Source organism: Balaenoptera ricei, chromosome 15, assembly GCF_028023285.1.
Source record: "Balaenoptera ricei isolate mBalRic1 chromosome 15, mBalRic1.hap2, whole genome shotgun sequence".
Lineage (NCBI taxonomy): Eukaryota > Metazoa > Chordata > Mammalia > Artiodactyla > Balaenopteridae > Balaenoptera > Balaenoptera ricei.
In genome coordinates this window covers 26,586,468-26,606,532 of record NC_082653.1, presented here as the reverse complement: position 1 = coordinate 26,606,532, position 20,065 = coordinate 26,586,468, and the positions used below count along the sequence as shown (strand labels likewise).

Here is a 20,065-nt window from a genome sequence, read left to right as displayed (position 1 = left end):
CACTTTGCCCTTGCCAGGAAAGGCAGGGATTTGAGGAGCAAGGAGCAGATGTCTTAGAGTCTCAGCCATGGAAATGAGTCAGTACTTTTGCAGAATACCAGCAGTTTTAAAATTTTAAATTAAAGAAGCTTAAAAACTGAAAAACCAAAACATTGAAACATCATCTAGTCTTTAACCTATGTTCTCATAAGTTGGGAATATTCCTCTCAACATATCATTGCTACTACTGAAAAATGACTTGATAAACATTGGTCTAGGGTAGGAGGAGACAACTTCCACAATTAGAGATGAAGAAACTGAGCCTCGCTTATAAATCTACCGGCTCCGGGCCTATAAACGGAACCCAAAGCTCTACAGGCTATTCCTTGATCTACTCACAGATCAAGAGAGCTGTGAAAGGCTAATGCCAAGGGGTCCGATTTTTCAAATTGGACAGACTCTTAGGGACTCCCATGTTCCAGGTGAGTTTATGAGGCCCAGAGAGGTGAACCAATTCACGCAAGGTCACACAGCTCCTTAGAGCAATGCCAGACTAGAACCCAAGCTCCAGGTCACGCCCCATAGCTGTCTCCAGGGGGCCTCCCCTAACTAGGGAGAAAGAGTAAGCAGTGTGGGAGGGAAGGTGAAAGAGATGGGAGGCGACACAAGAAAGAGACAGGGTGTGGGAGTGGGGAAGAGCGGGGTGTGGGCCCAGAAGCTCAGTCTTCTCCTCTTGCTTTGGGTTTTGGGAAACCCACTGGTCCTGGTTTGGCTGCCTGAGGGGGCCAGAGGGACCTCTTGGACCCGGGTTTCCTGGCTGAGGCTGCTGGCTGCCCAGTTGCTGGCTTTCACGTTTCCCAGAGCCCAGGCCCTCCCGCTCCTCTCCACTAAGGGGCAGCACCACCCTAGCATTCCGCCGTTCTCGCCGCAGCCCAGCCGGGAAAGTTGGCCAAGGGTGCTGGTCAGCCCACAGCAGGAGGGGCTGCTCTCCAAGACGCACCTGGTCTGCTCCTGCGGGGTGGACACGTGCCCAGCCCCATCTCTGTGGTGGCTAGGAAGCAGGGCAGGGTGAGGCAGAGTGGATGGGGTTGGGGGGTTGCCAGGCTCCCCACCCCCCCCACCCCGCCTGCGGCCAGGCCCTCAGAGGACCGGCTTCGGCTGTGCTGCCTGCGGAGCTCCAGGGGCCACTCCTGCCTGGTGGCCGGCTACAAACGCAGAGTTAATTTTGGTGACACAATTGTTATTTCTCAGCTGATTTGGTGCTCTGCGGAGCAGGCAGGCTCCTTGATGAGTTATCTCCCTTCCAAATTCCCTGTCTGATTGCCTTCCTCTGGAGGTCAGGGACAAGGGCAAACCCCTGCTCTCTGACTGGAGCCGGTGGATGGGAGGGCGTGAGGGCCGAGGCACGGGGGCTCTCCTGCCACACACGCGGACACCTTCATCCCCAGCCAGGGGCTGCCTGGCAGTCTTAGGGGTGGCAGGTCCTTCTTGGGCCTGCGGGGTTGGGAGGGATGGGTCCTGCTGAGGGGCTGACAGCTGCAGGAGTAAACGGGCAAGAGGGGAGGATGCCTGCTGTGCCAAGCAGAGGGCCAAGGCTCAGTTGGGCCAACAGATGACCTCCTAGGTGCCCGAGGTGTGGCATCTCTGGTCAGGCCTCAGAAGAGCTGAGGTGAGGACGTGGAGGAGGAGGGTTGCAGTCTGCTGGGAAAGGAAGGTTGACACCATGGGGAAAGAAGCCCTACTTTACTACCCGGAGCTCACCGGCCGCTGGGCAGAGACAGAGTTTCTGCAGGGCTCAGGGAGAGCCTTCCTGGGTGGGCTGCTCTGCTGAGGGCTGCCTGTGGCATAGGCAGAGGCCCTGCTTGCCACCTGGCCCACTGCGGGTACAGGGACAGTTACGAGAGAGCGTCCTGCCCAGGGGCCGGAGTGGCAGCCCCAGCTCTCCCGGCCTTGGCAGGTACCCAGCAGTATACAAAGGCTGGCCGGAGTGCCACAGGGAGGTGGCGCACTGGGCACACGCCTTCTGGCCCTGGGTCCCATGGGTGGGCAGGTGGGCTGGACCAAAGGCGGGTGGGTGCGAAGTCCTTGGAGCTCTCCAGGGCCCGGGAGGGAAGCCCTGCCCTGCGTGGCTGGAATGTCTGCAGCCTCGCTAAGAGCTCCCCGGGGAGCCGGTAAAGTGCGGAGTCCAGCTCCACGCTGCTGCAGGGACCCGAATGGAGGACGATGTCTTCCCCCACTGGGGCCTTCAACCTCCTGTGGGCATCTTTTGGTTCCCGCTCCTGCCTTGTCCACATGAGAAATGGGATCTCCATTTCTGTTTGACTGCACAGATGCCCAAGGCCACAGGACCACAGGATGAGTTGAAACAAGGAGGATCACCCCAGCTCATGCCCTAGTCAGTAGGATGGTGGTTTTCAGATAGTTTTAGAGCTACAGACACTGTTCTGGAAATAGACTCTTATCCTGAAGCCCAAAACATGACACAGATAAAGATGGAGCTGTTGCATTTAAGAAGGGAAGCTCCAGGACCCCTGTCCCCACCCAGCTGCCCTTGGAGGCCCTGGACTGTCTGTTGCCTTGCTCTCAGGCCTCCTGCCTGGACATTGAGACCCATACATGAATCTGCCTTTTACGTTTTTCTTAGTAGTAAAAACTGAGTGAGATTTCGTTGGCAGGGAGAGCAGAAGCTATTTGCAGAGTTGCTGACTTGCAAGGCCCCATTTTCAGTCCCCAACTCAGAGGTCAACAAAGACAGATGAGGCCAATTGGGGGGATTTGCACCACTTTACAAGATCCTCCTTCTGCCCTGCGGGTGGATTAGCACGTGGTGGGCCTGGAGCAGCTGCTGACCACATCTGGCCCCAACTCCAAAGTGGTCTGGGCAGCCAGATCAGGACTCCAGAACCCGATCTAGCCTACTAGCACCCTGGGAAAGAGGGAGGAAACAAAGGGGATCACCCTAATTCAGATGGGTGCAGACACCAGAAACGCCCCTTGAAAAAGGACCAGTCCTCTATGTGGCTTCAGGGAACTTTGTAGAACCCATACCCCTGCCTTGGCAAGACTCCCTGGGATCCTCTGGACCTCAGGTCACGCTACGTCAGAGGCAAAGTAAGGCAGGGGCTTCTTGCCCAAGACGGGACTCCCCTGTATTGTCCGTCGTAAATGGCCATCTACCCCTGGCTCAGAGACCTCCAGTTTCAGAAAGCTCATTACCTGCCCTCTCTGATCCCTAGAAAGTTCTTTTCCCACTGAAGAATGTGCCTCCTTTAATGCCCTGAACAAGCCTGCCCATCTCCCTTCCAGTGTCCTGCTCCCTCAGGCACCCCAGGCCTGTAAGAATCCAGAAGGTCCCAGGTGTCCCCAGAGACAGCAAGGCAGTCCCAGGATTCACGTTTGGTAAAGCACACACAGGCAGATCCAAAAACCCCTCCTAAGGGCCTGATGCAAAGCCCGCAGCGCCAGGCTGTGCCTCTCTGCAGCCATCAGCACGGAGTTTCCTTGGGTGGGGGCGGGGGGTCTCTTTCCACAGGCATGGATGGGGCTGAAGAGCTAGGCTTAGGTGGAGGAAAATGGGAGCAGGTGAAAAGAGGAGGACAAAAGCATGCAGGCACCACCCCATCCCCCCCAAAAGGAAAAGGGTGGCATGAGAAGGGTGACAGATGGAGAAGAGGGGGGAAGGGAGAGGAGGCACACAGGGGAGGAAGGGGGTACGGCGGCCCCCCTGGCCTCACACCCACTGCAGGAGGGCCTGGCCTGCTCCCTCAGCCTTGGCCCTGCTGCTGAAATTCCAGCTCTGCACACAGCCCAGCTGGCTCGCTGCCAGTCATGTGCCAGCTCCAGGCTGGGCAGCGGGAAGTGGGGCACGCGGCGGGCATATGGACGAGAAGCCAGGAAGCGCAGAGCCAAGGGCTGGACGTCCGCTTGGCCCAGAGACGCAGAGCCTGGCGGATGCAGCCAGCCCCGCCCTCTCCGCAGCACAGAGCTCGAAGACCCCAGCCTTCATAAACACCCAGGAAGTGCCTGAGGGTGAGACTTAGGGCTGGGCACCCAGGGGACCAGGGAAATCCTGAGGTCTGGTTGGTCCAAGACTGTCTACTTCGACAAGCAAGTCAGTGGACCCCACTAGCTGGCCATAGGAGGTTTGTAGAGAGGTGGCATGTGTGGTGGTCAGGGTGTGGGCTCTGGGCCAGCTGCCTGGCTCTGAACATCAGCTGGGTGACCTCAAGGCAGGTTTAATCATCTCTCTGAGCCTCGTTTTCCTCATCTGTAAAATGGGGGTAACAGCAGCACCTGCTTCATCCGTGTGATGGCTCAGAGAGCTGGTGCAGGGGACATACTGAGTGCACAGCCTGGCACGTGCCGGCTCCCAGCAAGGCAAATTCAATGCTGAGAAAGTGTGCGGGGTTGCATCAGTACCAAGGGGCCCACAAAGGCCCCAGCTCGGGTATCCCTCCCTTCATTTATGACCCTCTGGTGGAAATACCCTCAGAATTCCCTTCCCACAAGCCGTTGCCCAATGCACAAGTGCTGAGAAGCAGGACAGGTCGGGGCAGATAGTACAATCATCTCCTGCTTCCTTCAGCCCGACCCCTCATCTCTCTGAGGTCCTTGTCATGTGGGTCCATCCTTAAGACTCATTTAGGGCAAAGGCCATCTTCTGAGGACAAGGACAAACCAGATTATTGGATTTTTTTTTTTTAAATCAGGCCATATGGGGAAATTACAGACTTATACAGGCCACCTCCGCTGCACTCCAAGGCTATTTATAAAAGAACTTGGAGGGTTCGCATCCGCTTTGGGTGAGGTAGCCCCATCACAGAGGGGCAGGTCTCTAGGAAGCCAGAGAGAAAGTCAACACAGAGCTGACTGCCACTTCAGTGCTGTGTGACCTTAGAGCGGTAGCTTAACTCTCTGGGTCTCAGTTTCCTCAACTGTCAAATGGGCCACAGCACCTCTGTCACAGGACTGCTGTGAGGCTTGAATGAACATAAAGTGCTTGGCTTTACTGGTTTAGTGGTGGGTGCCAGACAAGTGGTTCAGAGCTGTGCATGAGCCATGGCAATGGGGGTCAATGGGGGGGCAGGACCAGGACCCAGGCAGGCCCCTCTTGCTCTGGCCACCATCCCCTCCACTGCCCCATGTGTGATGTTTCCCACCCTAGGTTGCCGCCTCTGCTCTCTTCTGCCTACCCAAAGTTTAGACTGCTAGCTCACCTGCCACCTTCTCCATGACGTCCCCCTGGCTTATCATTGAAAGTTGGTGTCTGGAGGGGCCTTTGCTGAACGACCAGGCGTACCTGGGTTCTTGTTCCCTCGAAGCTAGTCTTGGACACATTTCTGTTTCTCGTATCTTGGTTTTGCTCTCAGCCTCCCCACCCCAAATCGAACTGTGCTTTCCTAGAGGGTGGGGCCCAGGTCCTCAGACTTCCCCTGGGGAACTTCCAGCACTGACTTCACAGGGTCGTAGGGGACTGAATGAACTCACACATAGGGAGTATTCAGGACAGGCCTGGCACACAGTAAATGCCATGGAAGCATTTGCTCTGATGATTATGATTATCTAGCCACCCCACCCCCAACTGCGGCCCCAGGCTGGGGCTGGGGGGATGGAGCGAAGCAGAAGCCAGGAAGAGGAGGGCTTTCCTCCTTCCCTCATCCCTCTCCTTCCCTCCCTCTCACTCCCTTCAACCTGCTTCTCCTTTGTGCTCAGACCACAGAGCCCGCCCCCTCGCCCCATGAGCCATCTCTGGCTGCCATGCCCTTGCCCTGTGCCCCCCTGGGTCCCCAAAGGCTGTTTCATCACGCCTCAGCTCCCTGCCCCACCCCCCTGCCCAACATGTGCGGAGCCCATGGCCTCCTGCCAAGGCCTGGGGCTGCCAGCAGAGGCAAAGAGACAGAAATCTCACCGCTCGGTAGGTTTTCTTCTGCCCAGCGTGCTTGGGGGCTTTGCCTGGCTCCGCTGAGCTCTCCACATGCATCGAGTAGATGATGTCAAAGAAATCTTCCACCACAGCGACCCGCTTCAGAGAGATGCCCTCCGGCTCCGACAGGCCATCTGCCCCCTGCGACAGGGTGGACAAGCTGTGTTAGTGTCAGGGATGATGGCAGGGTGAGAGCTGGGCCCCGTGGCTGGGCAGTGGGTCAGGGGCAGGGACACCGCTGCTCGCTGACCCCGTAAGGCCTCCGATGGTAGGTCTGGGGGGCTGGGGGACAGGAGCCTGCTGAGAGGGCCGCAGGGAGGGGGCTTCCAGAGTCAAGGGTGGCTGCTGCTACTAAATCTGCCAGAAACAATGGGCAGAGAAAAACAACACATTAAAAAACCAAGAGCCACCATGTTCACAATTTCAGACAGATTGTGCCAGACTCAGAAGGGAGCTTTCGAATCACACACTGTGCCAAGACCATCCTGGAAGTCTCTGGGGAGGGGGGCGGTGCTAAATAGATGCGGCCCCATCAAGAGCTCCCCAATTAGCAGTAACCTTTCGCTGTGGTCCTGGGCTAGGGTCCCAGGGGAACGGCTCGGATCACCTGGGTGACTCCTGCCTAGCCCTGGCCTTTCAGAAAAGCTTTTCACCGCTGCCCACCTCCCCACTCCAGCAGCTGAGCGCTAGCAACAGCACCCGGGCTCTTTGTGTGTGGAGATGTAGAGAATAACAGACACAAGGCCATGTGGAGGTGGCAAGGCCACATGAGTGGGGTGGCCGTGGACGCCCCGAGCCTCTGACTGGGCTGGCACGAGTGCTGTCAGCTGGCCCCAAAAAGGTGTGCCAGGATCTCAGGGACACTGGGCTTTCAGCCATCATCTCCCTAAGTGGAGACTTGGAGGGCTCTGGGGGTTTCAAAGAGGAAGAGCAAGCAGTGTCTAGGAGGGGGGGATTTGGGAAAAAGCAGGCAGGCTCTTCTCTAAAAGTGCTCAAAACACAAATCTCCAAGAGAAGTCTTCACCAAAGGATCCCACTCAAGAATGTTGGCTCTTTGGAGGGGGAAAGGGGGTGTTCTTCTGGGGGCTCACAGCTATCTCCCCAGCACCGAGCACAATGCCTGGCACATAGTAGGCTCAATAAACAGCTGCCGAATGACTGGGTGGTTATAAGCGGCAGCCGGGCAGGGTAGTTTAGACACACACTTCTCCAGTTTCAATGGGGCCCCATCATTTAAGTGGCTGTGTGACCCTGAGCAGGTATTTTGCTTTTCTGAGCCTCAGGCCCTTTACCTAGAAGATGGGCATAACAGAAGCACCTTTCCCATGAGCTGCAGAGAGGAGTAAATGAAATGTGTGTGCGGCACTTAGCACCAAGCCTGGCCACAGAAACTGCTGGATAAATATTGTCATTAAGAAGTGCTTTGCCGGGGGCTTCCCTGGTGGCGCAGTGGTTGAGAATCTGCCTGCCAATGCAGGGGACACGGGTTCGAGCCCTGGTCTGGGAAGATCCCACATGCCGCGGAGCAACTGGGCCCGTGCGCCACAATTACTGAGCCTGCGCGTCTGGAGCCTGTGCTCTGCAACAAGAGAGGCCGCGATAGTGAAGAAGCCCGCGCACCGCGATGAAGAGTGGCCCCCGCTTGCCGCAACTAGAGAAAGCCCTCGCACAGAAACGAAGACCCAACATAGCAATCAATCCATCAATCAATTAATCAATAAAATAAATCTTTAAAAAAAAAAAAAGTTATAAAAGAAGTGCTTTGCCAATTGCCAAGCTTCCCCCAGCCAGGACGGGGCTGAACATCGCGACAAGCCTAGGAGACCATTAGGGTCAGGACCTGCCGGTGGGATGGTGGCTGGTAAGGGTCAGAGCTGGCTCAGGACTTTGGTCTTTGTCATCCGAGGAGAATCGAGGGCACGCTGAATGGGACACTCACTCACAATACATTCTGGGCACAGGCAGGGTTTGCTTTTATCCAGCAACTTTCTCAACGTGCCATGATAGGATTGCAGGGCTATCTCTTTGCCAGTGGCCCACTTGAGAGCAGGTGGGAAAGGAAGGGCATCTGGGGCGTAGGGACCAAACCCTAGGGCTAGTGGGCAGCGTCCATGAGTGATGACCCTGGATGGTGACCTCACTGGCCCTGCACAGGCCCTCTTGCCAGTGGCTTTCTTCCAAGTCAGGATCCATTGCAATGGGGACTTCTCAGCAGGTACCTGGGTGGGTGGGTGGGTGTGTGTGTGCGTGTGTGTGTGTGTGTGTGTGTGCGCGCGCGCGCGCGCCTGTGTAGGAAGAGCAGCTTGCTGGTCCTGACTGCTTGCTGTGAGATTGTAGGCAAACTCTTCAACCTCCCTGAGCTTCACTTATGAGATGAGGTGTAAAATTCCATGACTGCTATTCTTAAACCCTCTCAGAAGTTACTGTTATCTCTGTCTTGAGGGTATCTGAAGTCCCCCTCTGAAGTCCTGGGCTCATCAGTGACTAATTCATTAGCTGACTTGTAACTACCAGCATTTTGGAGATCTTCAAATACTGCCGTGACAGAGCTGCATGGGACAAATATTATGACAGGTCAGTTACAATGCACTTCTAACCAGAGGTTCACATTGGCAAAAACAAACGAAAGAAACTTAAGAATGAAAATACGACTGGGTTTCTATTTCTTGAGCGGGGGTGGGTTCAGTTTATAAAAAGCCATTGATCTGAACACTTACAATTTGTGTACTTTTCTGTGTGTCTGTTAAACTTAATTTTTTTTTTAAATTTTATTTATTTATTTATTTATGGCTGTGTTGGGTCTTCGTTTCCGTGCGAGGGCTTTCTCCAGCCGCGGCAAGCGGGGGCCACTCCTCATCGCGGTGCGCGGGCCTCTCACCATCGCGGCCTCTCCCGTTGTGGAGCACAGGCTCCAGACGCGCAGGCCCAGCAATTGTGGCTCACGGGCCCAGCCGCTCTACGACATGTGGGATCCTCCCAGACCAGGGCCCGAACCCGTGTCCCCTGCATTAGCAGGCAGACTCTCAACCACTGCGCCACGAGGGAAGCCCTGTTAAACTTAATTTTAAAGTATATTTTTTAAAAGTATAATGGGGTGGGTAGTTCCAGATTTCAATAATCTGAGTCCCAGAGGCATAATGATGGGTTTCACTGCTTACAAGTGAATAGACCTCTCTGCTCATAAAATTGTTTCAGGCCAGAACACAGATACTTCTGGAAAAAGTTGATAAAATTTGATGAGAAGGAAGAGAGAAAGAAGACAATCTGATGAAAGATAATATTTTAGATAGGTGAGATGGAAAGTGCTCCCTAACCAGCTTGGTGATCTTGGGCAGGTCACTTCTTCACCTCTTAAAACTCAGTTTCCTGGGCTTCCCTTGTGGTGCAGTGGTTAAGAAGCCACCTGCCAATGCAGGGGACACGGGTTCGAGCCCTGGTCCAGGAAGATCCCACAAGCCACGGAGCAACTAAGCCCATGCACCACAACTACTGAGCCTGCGCTCTAGAGCCCACAAGCCACAACTACTGAAGCCTACATGCCACAACTACTGAAGCCTGCACGCCTAGAGCCCGTGCTCCGCAACGAGAGAAGCCACCGCAGTGAGAAGCCCGCGTGCCGCAACTAAGAGTAGCCCCCGCTCACTGCAACTAGAGAAAGCCCGTGCACAGCAACGAAGACCCAATGCAGCCAAAAATCAATAAATTAATTAATTTAAAAAAAAAACAAAATTCAGTTTCCTCTCACCTGTAAAATGAGCCTAAAAAAGTCCTAGTTGGATGTTCCAAGGCTCAGGTAAGAACGTTAAGTCAGGCATCTGCCACATAGAGGCTTGTAAATGTTCATCTCTTCCCTTCAGACCCACTGCGTTTGGACATTTTGTGTTTAGGAATCTGTTCTTATTTCCTGTCCCTCTGATCCATTCAGGTTACAGAAGGGGTCCCCTGAGGTAATACCCACCATCAGAAGAGATGCAGAATCTTATGCAAAGTAACATGCTAAGGCTGTCACACAAACTTGGAATAAGCTTTCCTAAAGTCAAGGTATAACTAACCAACTCAGATTAAACAGCAAAACACATTGCCCAGTGCCTGGCCTGCCTCGGTCCTAGCCTCCCACCTCCATTCACAGGCAGACGCGGGTAACCAACAGCTTTGTACCTGGCCCAACGTGACCATAAAATTAACCCAGAGAAACCCTTCAGGGATGCTCCCTCTTTAAAAATGGATTGTGCTCTCCTGTGCTGTTCAAACCTGGGTCCTGTAATCGGTCTATCTCAACTGCAGAGATGTACATGGGAAAGGAGAGGGCCCGTAGCAAGCAGAATTCAAACCACACAAGGTCTGCAGAGCCACACCTTGAACTGTCCTCTGGTGAGCTGTGGCCACCTGGACACCATGTGTACTACACCCTGACGGTGGAACACCAGGATATCTGTTTGGCCTTCAAGGAGAACCCTGGGAAGAGAACAAAGGGATCGCAGGGCAGTCACGTGCTGCAGACATCTCTGCCATGCCCTGCGCCCACAGAGGTAAGAACCTCCATGCTAAATGCTGCGGGAGAGGCATGCCCTTCCTAGCCGAGAACCCAGACGCAGTACTACAAGGCTTGAGCTGCTAATCAGGGAGCGGACAGCACCTTCCGCATAGCCTTGGGATGCCTCTGCCAACCACCTCTGCTTTGTACCCAAGTTAGCTTAGTCTGATCCACAACCCTAAGCAAGCTGGGCCCTGGGTTGACAAAGGAAGCTCACTTCATTTACAGGCTGGATAAAGAGGGGGGCTGGAGCCTCTTGGCTATTCCCCACTTCCTGGGAACGCCAACCAGGAGTGATGGAATGGAACCCTGCAGCACCCCATGGGAAAAGCCATGAAAAACACACGGTCAGTTGTGCAGGACCGACCTCTGGGGCCTTCCTGTGTGGGGAAGAATATTGCCATGGTAACTTACTCCATCCTTTTGAAACAGCTAACTCCAAAACAGCCAGCCAGACTTGGGCCAACAAAACCAGACATGGCAATAGTTGTTAAAAATTCATGGAGCGCGACTTCCCTGGTGGCGCAAAGGTTAAGAATCTGCCTGTCAATGCAGGGGATACAGGTTCGAGCCCTGGTCTGGGAAGATCCCACGTGCCGCGAAGCAACTAAGCCCGTGCGCCACAACTACTGAGCCTGCGCTCCAGAGCCCGCTCGCCTACAGCCCGTGCTCCGCGACAAGAGAAGCCACAGCAACGAGAAGTCCGCACACCGCAACGAAGAGTAGCCCCTGCTCGCCACAACTAAAGAAAGTCAGCACGCAGCAACAGACCCAACACGGCCAAAAATAAATTAAAAAAAAAAAAAATTCATGGAGCTACAAACTTTCTTGGATATTACCATGTTCCTTAAAACCAGCCCATCTGGGTTCCAAACTAAAGGCCAGGTTGCAAGTCACTGAGGAAACCACCAAATGTCTACTTAAGCAAGGTTGATATTTCAGAATATTTATAACAATGGTTCGCAAAGTGTGGTCCCTAGGCATCACCTGGGAACTTGTTAGAAATGCAATTCTCAGGTTCCACCTCAGACCTACCAAATCTGACACTCTGAGGATTTTAATAGACCCCCCAGATGATTCTAATGCATGACAGATTTGGGGAACTGCTGATTAGAATGTCTCTGTGATTGAGACAGGGAGGTAACTAGTAAGGAAACTGGCATTGGATATGAATATAAACAGGTTCTGGGACTTCCCTGGTGGTCCAGTGGTTAAGACTCCACGCTCCCAATGCAGGGGGCCCGACTTCGATCCCTGGTCAGGGAACTAGATCCCGCATGCCGCAACTAAAAATTCCACATGCCACAACAAAGACCCTGCAGGCGGCACAGCCAAATAAATAAATAAATATATTTTTTAAAAAAGAATAAACATGTTCCATGCTGCCAGGCCTAATATATTAATATTTTCTTCTCCAGTGAAGGCCCATTTTCCTAATGGTGGGAAGAAAAGAATCTTATTGGAAAACATTAGTATGAATTCAAAACACCTACCCAGAGACTTAATGTGGATTATGGATAGAAAGAGTGGGAGTGCCCAGCATCCTGACATCTGATTTTTAAGTCCTCCCTGGCAAAATTAATTAATACTTAAGCAGGTCATCCCTTGACGAGTCTTTTACTGGCTTCCTCAGTTTCCTCAAGTGATCTGAATGCTCGGCACAAAGAGGACTGCTGTGCCCAGGGCTGCAAACCTAGGAGAGAGATGAGCGTATCTTCCCAGGCCCCTGCCTGGGTGGCCTCGTGGGCTGTTGTTGGGAGTCATCCCTCAGGTGAGCTCCTGAATCTGATTGAGTCTTGCCTGTCTTCCCACTAAGCCAATTAAACGGACTCCTGCCCTTGATGGCAGGTGAGGTCCAATTGCTAATGGATTGCAGTTCTGTCATCTCCACTGGAACTTCAAAGTCACTTGCTGGTAATAAGTTATACACTTATCAAAGTGGGCTCACTGTTTCAGGCCACCGGGGAGCCGTTTAGTGCACCACCATCACTATAGTAGTGGCATATGCCTTCCAGCAATGAAGTGTCCATGATTAAGAGAATGAGGCTCAACAGTGGGGACATTTCTCAATTGGGTTCCTAAGGTAGAGGAAGAAACCATGCAAACAGTCCTTAGGATGAGCCCTTTTGGTGCAGCTCTCGACAAAGAGTAAAAATCAACGAGATTGGGCTTCCCTGGTGGCACAGTGGTTAAGACTCCGCCTGCCAATGCAGGAGACACGGCTTCGAGCCCTGGTCTGGGAGGATCCCACATACTGCGGAGCAGCAAAGCCCGTGTGCCACAACTACTGCGCCTGCGCTCTGGAGCCTGTGCTCCACAACTAGTGAGCCCACGTGCTGCAACTACTGAAGTCTGTGCGCCTGGAGCCTGTGCTCCGCAACGGGAGAGGCCACCGCAATGAGAAGCACACGCACCGCAACGAAGAGTAGCCCCCGCTCCCCGCAACTAGAGAAAGCCCGCGCATGGCAACAAAGACCCAACGCAGCCAAAAATAAATAAATAAATAAATTTATTAAAAAAAAAAAAAATCAACGAGATTGCTGTCAGAGGAGAAAGTCAGTGAGCAGAACCTACCCCTGAGGAAACACACCTTTGGCTACCACTTGTTTGGGAGCCCAGGACTTCAGGGGGTTGATTGCACAGGCAAGTGTGAAGATGCTGCTCCAACCCGTCAGGGCCAGATTACAGGCAAAAGCTACTGCAAACGCTATTAGCTGCATGTTCCTCCCAACTTCTGGAACTCTGGCTGTTCCTCCCGTGCCCCAAACCACACTTTAATACATTCAGGCAGGACCAAGGTTTTGGAAATGGGGGTAGCAGTTTTGGGGGGTTCCCACAGAGTCTCATTCCAACTACTGGTAGGGCTGAAAGAAGACCCAAGGGGAGAAGTCAGCTTCCTGCAAAGGGTCCTCAGAGGGAAAGGAAAATGGTGGAGATGAAATTTAAAAAGCAAACTCAATGGAGAGAACGAAAAGAACAGAAAACCAGAATGAAGACCTTCACCCAAATATCCAGAAATTCTTTCCTCAGAATCCCCAAGAGAAGCCAGTCACAGTTTGTAAAGGGCATTCAGATGACTGAGAGGGGCCGTTACTTTAATGGGACAAGGACAGTATTTGAATTTCTCTCCCTTATGAACACTACCTACTGCAGACTGGAAACCAAAACCAAAAGCAAAAAACTCCAAGATAAAGATTCACAGCAGAATTTTCGGACCCATGGTTGCACTGAGCTCTGTAGGCCTGCATGGGGCGGAGGGATGAGACCACTCCCTCCCCATAAATAAATAAATACAAAAACAAGGCGTGGAGGACTTAATGTAGCACCTGCCTCTTCTCCACCCCTGTGCACAATCTCCAACTGTTAGTGCCGAGCCGCCATCGCATCGCACCTGCCATCTGGAACAGGCCTCATATATTCCAAGGCCTCCTTTCTGCTTCGCTGAACCTCCATCTTCTTTCAAATCACGCCGGGGACCGAAATGCACACCCCGGGGCCACAGGGCAAGGTGCTGGGGATCAGCCCCCAAACAACAGCACTACCTTTGAGGGATGCCACATCTTTCAAGCAGCTCTGAATGTTTTTCTTTTTCCTTTTTTTTTCTTTTTGGTTTTGTTAACTGTGGGATGTCTGGAAAGGGTGAACGGGGAAGGAGTGGGAAGAGAAAGGGGTGTAGTGGGCCAAAGTGTCCCCCTCTTGGCAGGAGAGGAGCAATGACCCTGGTTTAAGGGATGGAGGGAGGGAGTAGCTAAGGCACTCTCAAGCAGGATAGGGTAGGGCCTGGGGGATAGGAATTCTGGCCTGGGCGTGCCAGGAGGGCGCAGGTGCTCTAGGTGAAGTCACAGCCCTGAGGACAATGAGCCCTGACCCTGGGCCTCAGTTTCCTCTTGTGCAGAGATGACACGATATGCGCAGTGCCTTTCGCCACCTCACAGGAAGGCTGTGGGAACCCAAAGGATGCACAAATAGCCCCCACCCTGGGCGAGACATCCATAAATAACCGCGGTCACCGCTACTATGGAGGGGCGCGCTCCAGGATTCTGGGCACCCGCCTTCCTCGAGCGAGCGCCGTGGCCAAGGGCAGGGGAGTGGGGTCGCTGAGGTGGGGGTGCTAGGCGGAAGGGGGCGGCCCTGAGCCAAGCCGACCCAGCGGGCGGGTCCCTTCGGGGCCGCGGCGGGCGGCCGGGGCGCGCTAACGAGCGGGGCCCCAGGTGCGGGCCCCACCCCAGACTTGGGGGGAGGAGGAGGGGCTGGAGGGGGAGGGGAAAGGCCCGCGCTAATGACTGTTGACAGCGCGCGCTGGGACTGGCCGAGCCGCGCGCGCCACTGACAGCTGCTCCGGCGGGGAGCGGGGGGACGGGGGTGAGGCTGCTCGCGCTCCCCACCACGGCGCACGCGCGTGCGCCTCGGCGAGGAGGGGCCGGGAGGAGCGCGCGCGCCGGGCCCGGGTTCGGAGGGCCTGCTGGAGCGGCTCGCGCGGGCTCCTCGCGGGCAGGCAGGTAATGAGAGTAACCATGGCAACCCACCAGAGGAAGTGTATTCTGCAGGAGACGTTAATCCCCTCTCCCCGGAGCTGGGACAGCCTGACTTTCCATTCTCACACAGTAATTAGATACCAGCTGTCAGTGCAGGGGGGACGGCTCCGCGGCTGCAGCCCGGATGGGGGGGCGCACAAAGGGGGCGGGGGGGGGGAGGAACGCAGGGAGGAGGGCGTTAAAGACACAGGGACGCTTTCCGGCGGGTGGGCCAGGGCGGCGCGCCTCCCCCAATCTCCGGCCTCGAGGCGCGCTCCCGCTCACCTGGAGACCCCGCCCGCGCGGGGCCCCGCCCACTCGACACGCACCTGCTGCGCGCGCGCGCCCGCCCGCCGGCCCCTGCGTTCCCCCTCTTTCGACCCCGCCTCCCCACTCTCCGCGCACCTGCTCCGCTCCCCGCCCTCCTGGGACGCTGCCCACCTGTCCTTTGTGCGGGGCGGTACCATTCGATCTGGCCAGCTCTCCTTCAGGGAGCGCCCGCTATGTGCCAGGCGCCGTGCCAAGCCTGATCTGTGTAATCCTCACAGACCCTCTGCGGTAGGCGCCTCTGCTGTTCCCCGCCCAGGGCGCAGCGGGGTGTGGCCATTTGCCCAGGGTCACGCAGACTTGAACTCCCATCCCGATGCCCATTTAACCACCAAACTGCAGCGCCTCCCCATCGCGTCCACATCCGTTATAGCTCCAGGGGCCTCCCAACCGCCCAGGGAGACAAAACAATCACGCTGGTGGCTGGCATCGTGGTGCACTTAATGTGTGCCAAGCTTTCACTGCCTCATTTCACTTTCCCAGCAGCCCTGGGAGGATTATTACCCCCATCTTACAGATGAGGAAACTGAGGCACAGAAAACTGAAGTGACTTGTCCACAGGCATGGAGAAGAGAGTGGAAGAGCTGGATTCAAATCCAGGCGCTCAGACCCCAGGATCCATGCTGTCAGCTACCGGCACTATTAACTCCACCCCCAGGTTCCTGGTGTCTGTAATCCAGCCCAGGCCCTCTCCTTTCACCCTTCAGCCCACCCACATCCTGTCCCAGCATCAGTGAGGAGCTGCCTCTCTTAGCCATACCTGAGAAATAGAAGAAGTTCCTAGGCCTAAAGCCACTGCCACGTCCCTAATTTCTGCCAGACCTCCCAGAAACCCTGGCTCTCAGTGAGGATAGCCACTCAGAAATCATTGTAGGCCAGCCTCCCCATTTCCCAGGTAGGGGAACCAAGACCACCAAGGTGTAAGGCTAGCCCAAGGAGGAGATGGCCTCGTGGAGCCTTTTGGGGGGAGTTCAGTCCCCGCAAGCCTAGCTATGCCTCCTGCCCCCCCACCCCACAGTCAGGTCTCGGGGGGCACGCCAAGGAGGGGCAGGAAGTGCTGAGAAGCAGAGCGGGCTCCTGTCCCCAGTGGCGGCGGGTGTCTGGGGCAGGAGGAGGCTATCTGATCCCTTCCCCACTGCCCCGGCCATGACCTCCTCCCTCCCTCCATCTCTCCCTCCTCCCTCATGGCCAGGGGAGCCAGCACCCTGGGCTGCAGCTGAGAACCCAGCGTTCCCCAACCCGGCCCACATTCCTGTGGGAGGAGGAGTGGGGGGGCGTTGGGCCAAGGGCTTTAGGGACGGGGCACCCCTGGGGCTGCCCCACCCTGCCTGGGCCAAGGCCGGGCTGTCTCCAACCTCACCATTTCCTGCCTCCGCTCTCCGCATCTCTCAGTAGCAGAGCTGCCTAAATTTGGCTCCAGGAGGGAATGGGGGAGGTGGCAGCAGGCGGGTGCTGTCAGAGGCCAGGGCGCAGCTCCCTGTCTAGCCGGCTGGCATTTTTGCTGTCTGGAGGAGGGCAGGGGGGCCCAGCAGCCCTCTCCGGGAAAGGGAGATGTTCGTACCTTCTCATGTGAACTGAGTAATGTGCAAACGACATGCAAACCAAGCTTCAAATCAGCATCTCAGCCAGGGAACAGCTTGGGTGCTGCTTTTGGGATGAGAACAGAAGGACCAGTGGCCCACTCCCCAGGGCTCCAGTGGGGGCTGAGGGTGGGTACAGGGTGTCCAGGGCTGGGAGCTGGGAGACTCCGTTTCTTGCTGGGTGGAGATTCAGGGCTTTAGATCAGTGGCTGGATGCCCTGGGTCCCAGCCTGAGGGCAGGGCCATGGCTTTCTCTGCCTGCTCTGGCACAGTGCTTGGCACACGCTGTTACATGGTTAAGCACATGAGTTTGTAGCCACCCTGTCTAGGTTTGAACCTTGGGTCTCTACTGGCCAACTCGGTGAATTCATCAACAGCGTATCCAGGCAAACAACTCATGTAATTGGCATCCCTTTTAGGACTTCCCTTCCCTAGAAGGTGGGCACAGGGGCATGGCCCAAAAGAACATGGGCTTTGGAATCAGACCTGGATTCCAGGTCTGGCTTAGCCAGTGAGGCTCTGTGGGTCTCACGCCCTCCTCTGGGAAATGGGTTCAGGATCTCAAGCTCAGCTGTGATGTCCACGTGAGGGCCTGGACACTCCAGAAGTCTTCTCACCAGCGTGGTCTCACTGCTCTCTGCATTCATTCAACACCTTCTCTGTCCCGGTCCCATCTCCCCTCTCCTCTTTGCTCTCTGTCTTGGTTTTTCTCTTGTAGATTTCTTGCAGTCTCTCCCCTCCCGTTCTCTCCACTTGTCTCGGTGACCTCAGGGAAGCCACTGCCTCTCCCAGTCTCAGTCTGCACATCTGCTGCATGGGGGTAATGGGAGGTGGATGATGACCTCTGTCTGGGGTCTAGGGCCCAGGAGAAACTTGATGGGCGGCAGCACTTCATAAGGCCCATTTACATCCCAAATGACCAGGAGGGGTGGGCTATGCCCCCAGCTCTATCAGGTATGGGGTGTTGGGGCCCCACTTCTCGGTAACTCTGTTTAACCCCAGATAACTGCTCTCCTGCCCCTCGGCCAGGGCTGATATGAGCTGAATCCAACTTCCTGCCACCCAAAAGCCACTTCCTGCCAAACTCGAGCTGATACCAGAAGAACTTGTTTTCTGTGCACAGAGCAGTCCCGCTGGGGCGGCCACCCGCCTGCCCCGGGTGTGAACATTTTTTCCATCTGCAGGTCTGCCTGGTGGGGCTGGGCGGGGGAGGATGGGGACTCTGCCCTCCTCACCTCTGAACCTGCCTGTCCTGCCCCGCCATAGCCTCCAGGCCTGCCAGCCAGCCCAGGAAGGGTGCCAAGTGGCCCTTTGGGCCCAGACAGACACGTGTAGGCAGCCATACACAGTCTGACACAGCCACACACACAGCCGGTCTGACAGTCCTCACAGCCACCGGGCGTTTGGGTGAAGACTCTGGGAGACAAGTGTGTGACCCTGTCAGACAGCAGTCACACACACTCAGAGTCACAGACAACCGCACACGGAGACAGTACACCCAGTCTCAGTCACTCACACACATGCACACGGAGCTCCCCACACTTGCCCAGCGTCCCCCTTCCAGATGTATTCACTAATTCAACAAACACTCTCTGAGGGCCTGCTCTGTGCCAAGCCCTGGGCTAACCCAGAGTAAAAGCTATTGGAATAGTAACACGTAAGTAGCTGACCTGTGCTGTTCCCTCAGTTTCCTTACCTGTGAAATGGGGAGAACAGCCCTGCCCCATAGGTCTGTTGGGAGGATTAATGAGCTAATTCGTGCAAGGCCCTGGTCCCCATCTGGCCCGTAGACAGCACCATCTAAGTTAGGCTATCTTAGTTAGCCAGGAGCTTCCTGTGCCCAGCTCCGCTGAGATCTTACATACCTTATCGCCCTGAGTCCTGGCCCAAGCTCCCCCACGGCTCAGGTCCTCATTCCCATTTCCACAGATGAGGAAACTGAAGCTCAGGGAAGAGGCCCACAGGTCCTCAGGGTGCCCGCATGACCTCCTCTCCTGCCACATCACTCTGCTGCCCCAGCCTGCCTCACTACCCGCCTCGCCACACAGTCACTGTTGCCTCTGCCTGGAATGCCCTTGCCACTTGCCACCGGCTCCTTCTGACCTGCCTACTTCCCCAGCTCCCCCCCAAAGCCCAGGCAGCCCCTGTTCACTTCCCTCAGAACACTCATCACCTGTGGAGCACCGGACCCCCCACTGGCCTTTAAGGGCCAAGAGTCAGAGCCATTTTGTCCATCCTCTGGCACCTAGTAGGTGCTCAACACCTTCAGAGCTAAATGAATAAACGAAGGGGCCTGCTCCTCACAGCTACTGAGGACAGAGTCTGGAACCACGCCAGGACACCTGAAGCTGGAGCTCACTCCTGTGCTATCTTGCTTCTCACACCACCAGCACTTCATAGCGTGTCAATGAATGAATGAATGGATGAAACCAAGATTTCGGGATCCCGGTCCAGTGCTCTCTGGGCAAAACCTCCTTCACTTCCTGGCAGCGTGGACAGGAGCCAAGCTCCAGCCGCTTCGGATGGTGGCGGGGCTGACGGGCCGCCTGAAGCCGGCTGTCAGGAGCTCGTCTGGCCACAGCCGCCAGCAGGGAAGACCAGCTGGCGGTGCAGGGTCCATCGGCCCAGGCCTGGAATCTGAGCCGCCCTGAGAGGCCCAGCTTCTCTCCAGGCCCCCACAAACTGGCCTTTGTTTCCCAGGCCGGCCAAGACCCAGCAGCCTGGGCTTTCTCTCTGCCTGCGGCACCCGCACTGAGCCGGCGGGGTAAATGGGCCAGCCTCCCCTCTGTCCGGGCCCAGGATGTCGCTTCAGGACTAAATGGAGATGTAATTTTCTATACAAATCCATGACAATTTAGATGGAGTGATTGTAATTGGCTTTTCAATGGGGGTTTTGTCCAGTGCTGGTGGCTAGAACTGGGTGGCCTGTTTGAGGCAGGCTCCATTTAAATGACAATAAAGCAATAATATTGAGGACTTGTACAGTGCCCAGAGCCCCTCGTGGGCCCAAGTGGAGCCTCATGTTTATGGATCTGGTCCTTCCCTGGGGCTGTCTGGACAACCGGGTAGTGGGGGGCACGGAGCCCGGGAGAGGGGCTATTCCAGACATAAAGGCTCTGGGGCGGCCGGGGCGGGGTCACATGTCCACCGGCTTCCCTGCTCCACACTCATCACACAACCACTGACTAGTGCCGCCCGAGGGCTGGCT

The 20,065-nt window shown here is 55.6% G+C and overlaps 1 protein-coding gene across 2 annotated transcripts in view; it reads right to left on the bottom strand.

Annotated features, from left to right (window-relative positions):
* Positions 1 to 20,065, bottom strand: part of NOL4L (nucleolar protein 4 like) — a 129,392-nt gene that overhangs the window by 71,698 nt on the left and 37,629 nt on the right. For both annotated transcript variants that reach the window (XR_009497472.1, XM_059895875.1), the window contains exon 2: positions 5,888 to 6,043. Coding sequence is in view for 1 of the 2 variants with exons in the window: in XM_059895875.1 (XP_059751858.1) it covers positions 5,888 to 6,043 (156 nt within the window). In the remaining variant the exon portion in view is untranslated. The remainder of the gene's footprint in view (positions 1 to 5,887; positions 6,044 to 20,065) is intronic.